The 10,828-nt window shown below is 40.6% G+C and overlaps 1 protein-coding gene across 2 annotated transcripts; it reads right to left on the bottom strand.

Moving 5' to 3' along the window:
• Positions 1 to 409: 409 nt before the first annotated feature.
• Positions 410 to 8,003, bottom strand: LOC107602714 (scm-like with four MBT domains protein 1). 2 transcript variants are annotated; one of them, XM_016295284.1, is made up of 7 exons: positions 7,195 to 7,363; positions 4,658 to 4,916; positions 3,574 to 3,665; positions 3,447 to 3,492; positions 3,293 to 3,356; positions 2,993 to 3,107; positions 410 to 1,271 (listed from the first exon to the last, which is right to left on the bottom strand). In XM_016295284.1, the coding sequence occupies exons 1-7, from the start codon at positions 7,291 to 7,293 to the stop codon at positions 1,119 to 1,121; spliced, it is 828 nt and encodes a 275-aa protein (XP_016150770.1). In that variant the 5' UTR covers positions 7,294 to 7,363; the 3' UTR covers positions 410 to 1,118. The 2 variants fall into 2 exon arrangements, with proteins under 2 accessions (XP_016150770.1, XP_016150769.1); XM_016295283.1 differs by lacking the exon at positions 7,195 to 7,363 and adding an exon at positions 7,469 to 8,003 and having other exon boundaries at positions 412 to 1,271.
• Between the last annotated feature and the right edge of the window lie 2,825 nt (positions 8,004 to 10,828).

Genomic DNA, 10,828 nt, shown 5'->3' with positions numbered 1-10,828 from the left:
TGGCGCTTGGATTTCTACTTCAGTAAAATGAGGTCCAAGTTTAAGAATGTGCTAGAAGTAAAAAAAAAAAATGTTAATTTTTTAAGTGCAAGTCCTGCTCGCTGTGATTCCGCTTGGTCTTAAAGCCTTCTTCAATCGGCTACGTTCACAAATAAAACAATATTTTGCACAAAATTAATGAGTAATTATCAATTGAGAATCTGTTATTCATATGGTCTGGTCATATGGCGTATGCCTGCGAATATGGGACAAACTGTGTTATAACTTTCATACGGGACGACGCTTTGATGCCTTAAATACGAGCATCCATATTCCGACCCCATAGCAGTGGCATGACAGTACCGGCCCTCACAGCCAAAAAACAGACCGGCTCCCGATTAGCCAATCCGGGCCTGCCTATCAATCACTTCCAGGTTGTGTTATATTTTGCGTTAGAAATTAAGTCTGGTATTCATTCTTGCCGAATAAAAGTTTTCATTTCTTTCTTTCAAAAAAAAAAAAAAAAAAATTATTTTTTGAATCACAATCAACTATGTTTCTATCTCACTATGAATGCCAATATGAATGCTTCTCTCAGAGTAAATGTACTGGCTGTGCAGTGCTGGAATTAAAGCATCAATAACTCACTCCATATCTCTGCTTAGCAGGCAAAATGCATAACAGAAAAGACTGATGCCACAAATGCAATTTCAGATTCTGAAACTGGAATTTATTTCCTAACTTCGCAAGACCATTTTAAGACTGCTGTAAAACATCGCTGAACATCGTACATTTAATTGGACAGGAACAATGTTTATATAATATTGCGACACTGTAAATCATACCTGACAAAAACGGAAGGACAAAACACTGGTGAATGAAAAGCTCCACCGTAGACAAAAAATAACACTTCTACTAAGACGAATGGTCCCGTCAGCCCTGCGACGGATGGATAGAAGGACACCGACAGAACAGAAGAACAGACTGCAGGGTTGAATCATGCGGCATGTCCTCACACGGAAGAAGAGAAGATAAGCTGAGGAGGATTGTGCAATTCAAGTCTTAAAGAGTGAACGTTTCCCCTCATTTCGTGGCCAGCGCAGGAGAATTTCCATCTGTTTTCGCTGAAAACACAAGCACTATGAGAAGAGACGGCTGTCGTCCTGAAAGTGGCTTCTCTGCAGCACCTTCACATGATTCTCATAGATTTTAAGCGCAGGGCCGAGTCTGATCGACAGACCAGTCAACACGTCACTGCGCTGCATCAGCAGTAGGGACTTCCCATCTACTTCCTGTTGGAAGTGAAGATACAAATGTGTAAATACTTTTACTCAGTAAGGACACAGAAAATTGATCAAAAGTGACAGTAAAGGTATTTATAATGTTACAACTGATTTCGATTTCAGATGAATGTTGTTCTTTTGTACTTTCTATTCATCAAATAGTCCTGGGGGGGGGGAGTGTCACCGTTTCCACAAAAATATAAAGCAGCACAATTGTTTTCATCACTGATAATAATTGCTTTAGTAGCAAGTCATCATATTAGAATGATTTCTGAAGGATCATGTGACACTGAAGACTGAAAATTCAGCTTCGACCTCAATAGATTACATTATAAAATATAATTACAACGTAAAACAGTAAGCATAAGATTGTAGACTTGTTTAGATTTTAAATTTCCTTAGCCAACTTATTCACATAATTACGGCCATATGATTGTAAGTAATATCTATTGAGGTTTGTTTAAAGTCACCATATAACTCATACTGATGCTTTTTTTTTCTTTTAGTCAAACAAGCTCTATTTCTAAAAACTACTCTAGCTCAAGTAGTTGGATTTTCTTGTTTTTGGGAAAAGAAAAATGTTTAGGATAAAGTAATGATTTCATTATCATAATGTGTACAGTTGTTTTTAATTCCCAGTATTGTATTCCTATTGTTGTTATTCAATGGCGACTCTTGACAGAGGAAAGCTTTTTTTTTAGTGTTCCTACACCTTTAAAAAAAAATACAAAATTTCCTGAAATTGCACTTACAAAGTAAATGAATATTTTAGTGACATGACATGTGGCCAAGTATGGTGACCCATACTAGGAATTAGTGCTCTGCATTTACCCATCCAAAGTGCACACACACACAGCAGTGAATACACACAAACCGTGAACACACACCCGGAGCAGTGGGCAGCCATTTATGCTGCGGCGCCCGGGGAGCAGTTGGGGGTTCGGTGCCTTGCTCAAGGGCACCTCAGTCATGGTATTGAAGGTGGGAGAGAGCGCTGTACATTCACTCCCCCTACCTACAATCCCTGCCGGTACGAGACTCGAACCCACAACCTTTTGGGTTATGAGTCCGACTCTCTAACCGTTAGGCCACTACTTCCCCTGCACAGAGCTGAGCATAGCTAGAAAAATAAATATTCACTACAGAATTTAATTCATTTCATTCATTTAGATGAACTTTACCTGGCCTGGAAATAACAATTTAAAATGGTTTTTCCAAAGCCATGGGAAGCCTAAACTCAGCACAAGTTAAAGAAATGTCCTGCACATTATCTTTGGCATGAAAATAATATATTTTGCATTGTAAAATTAAGATTTCATTTTTGCTAGGCAAACTCATTTTTCCATGCATTTCTTTAGGCTTTGGGTTCAAATGAAAAAAAAGAAAAAAAAAGATGTGCAATCACTGCGCTCAACCAACAGTTCGTAATGGCTTCGCAAGGTCCGCACTCACTAGTTTACTTCCTAATCATTTGTCGATTTTTTTATTATACAAAAGGCTTTGGGTTCAAATGAAAAAAAAGAAAAAAAAAGATGTGCAATCACTGCGCTCAACCAACAGTTTGGGTGCATAGATCAATAAAAATCGTAATGGCTTCGCAAGGTCCGCACTCACTAGTTTACTTCCTAATCATTTGTCGATTTTTTTATTATACAAAAAGCACAAAAATGGATCAGTAGACTTTGGGTTAAAATATGCTCTTGACAGGTTTGGTTCACTACAGTACTAACCTGTGTTCTGAAAGCCAGCGCCTGCTCAGGGAAGCCCACAGACGTGAAGTAACTGGCCACATCAGCCACGCTCCAAAGCAAAGGGTCCTGCCCGATTTCTTTCTTTACCACATCACTGAGAATGACCAAAAACAGATTAAAGCCTCATAGTTTATGTCCAATGGTGTGAGTTTGATGGCACATTGCAAAGTGTTTGATAACATTACACTTATTCCGTATGATGCCACAGAAATGACACACTAAGTTTAAGTCTATTTATTAACACAAGAAGACACAAAGAACATGTTGGCTGTTACTCACTTTCCAATATTCATCCCTCCATTGTTAATTTCTTCCTCTGTTGTGCTCTTAGTGCACATTTCACCTGAGAAAGCACAGGTTCAAATAAAAATGTAACATCCAATGAGTTGACAGATACGGTGTGAAATTTAAAGAGCACGGGCAGAATCCTCACCCTCCTCAACAGGATCAGGCCCTCCGTCTGACTTCAGCGCCTCGTCCTGATGACAGACAGACACAATATGACGCAGAGGAACAGGACAGATGTGCTGTGATTGGAGGCGCAGGGCGGACATGCTTACCGGCGCGGCTGTGCAGTGTGACAGCAGCGGATCCTCGACGTGAAGAGTGGAGAGACAGATGGCCGCTGGCTGCTGCACGAGCGCCACAGATCCTGTGGGTTTCAACGACAGACACTGCCAACTCAAATCTCTTACACATTTAACCTCGGCTTCTTCTGATGGAGGCCTGTCACTCTCAACAATTATTCAACTCTCCAACTCCTTGACAGGCAATGCAATGCCTGACTTTGGCAGAAAATGAACGAAATGAGAACAGGAATTGTAACAGACTGATGGGTGCAAACACTTTACCCTGTCAAAATGTGTGCTTGTATGTTTGTCTCTTTAGACTTACAGTACCTTTCTAACAAATTCAGTGAGAAAAAGATGTATATTCAAGAAAGACTTGATTATTTTATTAGTCACTTAAGTGTAGGAGAGCTCAAAAAAAAAAGATTACACAATCATCTTGGAACATCTGCGACAGGGATAAAATAAGGTATGCTTATTTATAAATAAATATAGATAAATAAAAATTGGCCACTAAAATTTTTCTATACTGCAAAAATATCCATACTTTTAAATGACCCTTTGGACAGACGCAATTTGCCATTCTTAAGATCAAAAGAATTCATGCAAATTCAGCAATTTGTTGCATTGTTTGTGAATGCTTGCGTTTTTCTTTCTGGTTTAGTTTGGTTTATTTTGACGCTTTAATTTTTTTTGTTCTGTTTTTGGTTATGCTCAACCAAGGCTGCGTGTTGGAATGTGAGTGGATGCAATAACAAAAAAAGTTTTTTATCATTCATCAGCAGGAAAAAAATCATTCTGAAAGTGATTCCAACGATATCGTTTCTCTGTGCCTTTATCGTTATAGCTGTGGTGTGGACTCTGCGATTCTTTAATATTGAACTATATCGTTACCGTTGTTTTTATAGTTATCGTCCTTGATGTGAACAGGCCTTACGTGAAGTTTCACAAGACTTGCTCTTTAACTAATCTTGAACTCATTTATTTGAATTACTATCTCTATTTAAATGCTGGTTAGTTTGGCATTTTATCTTGAGAAGTTCATTTAAAAAAATGACCAACAGGACTTGGGTACCTGTGTCTTGCTGGGCTTCTGGCTGTATGTGCTCAGATAGGATGCAAGCGCTGTCGGTGTCCTGCCGCAGAGCATCATGGGTAGGAGAGTTCTTTGAGGATGTGGGTGAGGGAACAGGCTGACTGGCGTTACTGCTGGTGATGGGACTCATGCTGATGCCCGAGTCAGCGGTGCTCTGAGCGCACATGGCATCCAGACTGCTCTCATCCCCCTCCTCGTCCATGCTGCTGTCCATTCCCGCTGTCGTGGACATCTCGTCCTAAAAAGATTGCAGCATTATTATTATTATCATGATCACTGCCAGTACTGCATAGAAACGAATGCAACATGAGGATTCAACAAAATGCCTCACGTGTGCCATTTGAAACAGTGTTTTCTACAGTTTCTATGGAACTTTATATAAACTATCTAATAAAAGTAGATACACTACACTTTTATTCATCAGGGATGCATTAAATTGATCGAAAGTGACAGCAAAGATTTCGAGTTCAAATAAACGCTTGAACCTTTTAACCTTCTGTTCGTCAAAGAAAGATATCTTCTAAAATATACCGTTTTCAACATTGATGATAATCATAGATGTGTCTTGAGCATCAAATCAGAATATTAGAATGATTTCTGAAGGATCATGTGACACTGAAGACTGGAGGAATGAAGCTGAACATTCAGTTTTGATCACAGGAATAAATTACATTTCAATATATATATATAAATAAAAACAGTTATTTTAAATTGTAATAATATTTAGCAATAGTATTATTGTTTTTACTATCTTAATGACCAAATAAATACACCCTTGGTGAGCATAAAAGACTTCTTTCAAAAACATGAAAAAATAAATCTTTACTGTTTGAACAGTAGTGTATAAATAATCATATACTGTTTTAAAATAATACTGGCCTCTAAATAGATTAAACCCCTTTTACTTTGATTACAAGCAGTATATTTTTACAACTCCAAGGTTTCAACACAAGTCCAATATTGCAAAAAATGCTTTTCCCTGGCAGTGGTTTAAAACATCTCATATTAAATTAGCACGATCTTCGTGAAATTCTAGTACTGTCATAGTTTTTTACTGTTAAATGACTGAACACAAGAAGAATGACTGAGTCAACTTTCTAATGAAGGGCAGGCAGATTTGAATGTTTGATTCTGAAAGGTTGAATGTTTTACACAAATGTCCCCATTTTTCTTGGGCCAAGTTGTGCGTTTTAAATCTGGCCGGGTTTTTTTTTTTTTATTCCATTTGCTGTTTTATTTATTTTTGTTTCGCAAACTGTTTTGTGTTTCCTAACTGTTTACATTTTTCTGAAATGATAAGCTATTTCATTGCTGACTCCCATTATGTCAACTTAACCCCCATTTAGTGTGCCAACCTGCCCTGCTACTGGTTCACTGAACCGTCCGGTGCAATAACGCAGGAAATGTTCACAAGACCAGGAATATTTCCACTAAAAAGCATAACAAATACCAAGATGATGGGAGGACGAAAACATCTACAGTATTAGCACGCAAGCAGGGGCTTTGAACAGGACTTCATAATGATTAGCAATACTAGAACGAACCAGTATTTCACATTTAAACCAACAGATTTCGACAACCACACTTTGTGATTATGCTCAATCCGTCGCTCTGCAAAACTGGATTATCATCGACTCGAGGTTCAGTATCTGAAGGCCGGGCGCACTGTTTATTCAGTCGGGAGTGAGCCAGAAATGCCTCTTCGCCCGTTCTTTCGTACGCTTTGAACCCCGGTTTTGGTCGGCACAGTGGTGTTAGGAACGTTACAAACACATCGAAATAACTTAATCATACAGTATGAGGAACATTACGGAGTGAGTTTGCTGAACCGAGGCGCGCTGAACTCCGACTCACGCGCTGAGAGCGAAGCGGGGCGGGGCGGGCTCATGAATATTAAGTTACGCCAGGTTCGTCAGCGCCCCGAGAGCGAAGCGTGGTGAGTTCATGTATATTAATGAGGCACGCCACTGGCGAAGTTCACGCAGCCTAGTTAATATTCATGAACCCGCCCCGCTTCGCTCAGAGGCGCGCTGCCTGCCTGAGACAAGCGCGTCCCAAAGCAAGCTAATGTTAAACGTGGCTAAAGCCGACATTTTCTCCCTTAAAACACATCCAAAACTAACGTTCACCTTTGCTCACATGTTAACCCGCGATAAATAAGTACGGCAAGGTCACAAGCCGCACTGACGACTTCGGTCGCACTTCGCGTTCACGGACAGAAAGGACCATCCAGCAGCGCGTCTAATGACTTGCGCTTCAATGATCCCTAGCAATGGTCGTGTCGACTCGGTCACGACACGCACAAGCGCAAAATATATATATATAAATAAATAAATGGTCTCTCGCCAGTACGTTACGTTCAATAATCGCTAATGCAATTGTCTCCGGTGTCGCTCCTTGTGCGAAATGCGTCAGTCGGCTGAACCGTGATGTTTTTGGTGACTTTCCCCCGCCGTGCAAAAGCGAGTTCGGATTAATTGACAAGCATTGCATCGCGAAAGTTGAGTTAACGTTACCGGACTCATCCAGCGCACACAAAAACTCGCTCCGAAAGATTTGGACCTCGCAGATCGAGCGCTTCCATTGTTGGCGATTTCCCGACGCTCGTGAAGCATCGCGCCGCTCCCCGTCTGCGCCAGTCCGCGCGCGCGCGTCTCTCTCTGTGTGCGCGTTTGCGCTTGCTTTCACGTTCGCATACGCCGGAGCACTCCAACTAGTGATAAAAACACCAATACTTCACATTCCGCGTCACGTTTTTGCCGGAGCGCAGCCGCTTCTCGGTTCACTTACTTCCATGTCCTCCATGTGATCCTCATCCACGGGACCCAGAGCGCTGTCGCCGGTGCTCCAGTCCGCGAGAGAAGGCTGTTTCACCGCACACTTGCTCTGCTCGGTTTTTCTCCTGCCTCTTAGCACCTTTGCCGCGTTGCGATAGGAAACCGAGCCTTTATAGTTGACTTTGAGCACCGTTTGCTCCTCTATCAGTTTCTCTAGTTCTGACCGGGTTCGGTCCCAATCCGAGCCGTGTCGTCTTTTGACCATCCTGCAAATTCTGTCCAGGTCCGGTCGCGCTTTCCTCGACCTCAGCGAGTCTATGGAGCCCAGGATCCATTCGCGGTACGGCTCAGACATTATTCCTAATGGGCTTCAAGCTTGATAGAGTGGATGAAGTGCGTCAGTGTTGCCTTCGACGTGACGCTCGCAGTCTTTCGAGCCGCGGTGCGAGCGCGCTGGGGGGAAAAAACGGAAACATACTGTACGCGTGCGTTGATCGCATTGAGCGCTTTTAAGGTGGAATGCGCGAGATGCGCGGCCCGCCGCTAGGAGATTTAAGGAGGCGTTGCTCGGTTGCATGTTTCCGTGCCGCTTAAATGGCTGTTGTTGCTGCTTTGGAATGCAATACTAGCAGGCTGCATTATTGCGTTTTGTTTTTAAGTTACACTTGAATAAGTCCGTTTTATGCAATGATAAACTTTTCATTTACGTTCCTTGTTTAATCCAGCCACTGATTTTGGAATCAAAATGGTAAAAATTTTCGAAGGAAGTGCGCTGAGTGGAATATTAGCTACTTACCGCATACTACACAGTATATACTGTACACTACAAATAGTTTGTGAAACAAGGCGGTATGCAACAATACATATTTAAAACAGTAGTATGCCGAGCTCACTGTGCTCCGTGTTTAATCAGGTGAGAAACAAACATCATAATCATTTGTTAGTTTTATTTTTATTTTAATATATATTATATATATATACACACACATACACACACACACAAACTCTAGATGGCGCAGTCCGATAGGTCTAACTCAATCTGACCTAATGACATCATCACATGGCACAGCTGATTGGTTCTCTCCTGTATCGGTAGCCAATGAGCTCGCTCCTCAACATTCAAATACATGACTAGTGCTTGCTGTAGCAGTTGCAGCTTGCTTCAGAAACCCTCCACCTTCCCCAGCTCCACCTGTATAGATCTGCTACGAGGTGATTCATGTATGTTATATGGGAGTTATTTCATGCATTGTTATATTTGCAGCAGCAATATTTCTTACATGCTTAGTAGTAAGTCTCGGTACTTGCTCTGCCACAACAGCAGCGTAGCAGCTCTATTCCGCCAAGACCAAATACATTAACATTGTCATGTATATTACCATGACAATCCCTCAGAGTTGTCTTGACAGAAATATATATGCATTGTTCTGTCTGTTCTGCATTGATTATCCACTTGATCTTTCATTAAAAAAAAATCTAACCTTTAATTAAAGTAAAAAAAAGTGGGTAAGTAAATATTAAATATATTTATGGTAAATATTTTTCTCTAATACAGTAAGAGGACGTGTGTCTATATCATCCTAATGCACGGTGAGGACTAGAGTTTGAGTGGCCAAGGATCACAGCTGGAGAACTGCAGAAAATAGTTGAGTCTTGAGGTCAGAAAGTCTAAAAAAAATGTTGTTTGGGAGGGTTTCAAGAAAAAACTAGAAAAGAATACGCTCTTATCCAAAAACAAGCTCCAGCATATTTATTTCCTAGACATGACTGGAACATTAAACGGGACTGGGTTCAATGGTCAGATGAAACTAAACAAATTAGCTTTTTAGCAGCAAACACTCAAGATGGGTTTGGTGCACACAGGGATAAAAAGTACCCCATGTGTACAATGAAATATACTGCTGTATTTTTGATGTTGTGGACCTATATTTCTGCCGGAGGTCCTCAACATCTTGTTCAGATAGATGACATAATGGATTCGATTAAATTTTTTTAAACTGACTGTCCATGCTAGAAATCTTATAATTGGACATGGTTGGATCTTCCACCAGGACAATGATCCACAAACAAACATCAAAACCAAAACAAAAATGGGTCACTGAGAACAAAACCAAGCTTCTGCCCTGGCCAACTCAGTTCCCTGAGCTGAACCCTATAGAAAATGAGTGGCGAACTGAAGAGGAGAAGCATCAACATGGAGCTGGAAATCTGAAGGGTCTGGAGAGATTCTGGATGAAGGAATTGTCTCTGATCTCCTGTCAGATGTTCTCTAAACTCTTCAGGCATTATAGGTGAAGACTCAGAGCTGTTCTCTTGGCAAAAGGAGGTTGCAAAAAGTATTGGATAAAAGGGTATGATTAATTGTGACCAATGTGTATTAGAGAAAAATATTTCATAATGAGATTTCTCTCCCATTTTAAATTCTTATCCTCCAATGAAAGGTTCGATTTAAGCAATTACATTTTTATATATATATATATATATATATATATATATACCTAAAGGATTGATACAAATTAATGTTCACAACCTTCTTTGATAATATTTACCAAGGGTATGAATAATTTTGAGCACAACAGCTTATATATATACACACACACACTGGTACATCTCAAAAAAATTGAATATCATGAAAAAGGTCAATATTTTTTGTCACTCAGTTCAGAAAGTGAAACCCATATATTATATAGATTCATTACACAGAGTAAAATATTTCAAGCCATTTTTCTTGAAATTTTGATGATTATGGCTTACAGATAATGACAACCCAAAATTCAGTGTCTCAGAAAATTAGAATATTACATAAGATCAATAAAAAAGAGGATATTTTAAACAGAAATGTCAGGCTTCTGAAAAGTATGTTACTTTCTATGAACTCAATACTTGGTTGGGCCTCCTTTTGCATGAATTTCTGCACCAATGCGGCGTGGCATGGAGGCAATCAGCCTGTGGCACTGCTCAGGTGTAATGGAAGCCCAAGTTGCTTTGATAGCGGCCTTCAGGACATCTGCATTGTTGGGTCTGGTGTCTCATCTTCCTCTTGACAATACCCCATAGATTCTCTATGGGGTTCAGGTCTGGTGAGTTTGCTGGCCAATCAAGCACAGTAACACCATGGTCATTGAACCAGCATTTGGTACCTTTGGCAGTGTGGGCAGGTGCCAAGTCATGCTGGAAAATGAAATCAGCATCTCCATAAAGCTTGTCAGCAGAAGGAAGCATGAAGTGCTCTAAAATGTCCTGCTAGATGGCTGTGCTGACTGTGGACTTCAGAAAACACAGTGGACCAACACCAGCAGATGACATGGCAGCTCAAATCATCACTGACTGTGGAAACTTCACACTTCAAGCAACATGGTTTCTGTGCCTCTCC

Source organism: Sinocyclocheilus grahami, unplaced genomic scaffold (genome assembly GCF_001515645.1).
Source record: "Sinocyclocheilus grahami isolate Dianchi unplaced genomic scaffold, SAMN03320097.WGS_v1.1 scaffold333.1, whole genome shotgun sequence".
NCBI classification, from domain to species: Eukaryota; Metazoa; Chordata; class Actinopteri; order Cypriniformes; family Cyprinidae; genus Sinocyclocheilus; species Sinocyclocheilus grahami.
The sequence above is the reverse complement of the archived record's forward strand: the minus strand, read 5'-3'. Positions and strand labels throughout refer to the sequence as shown.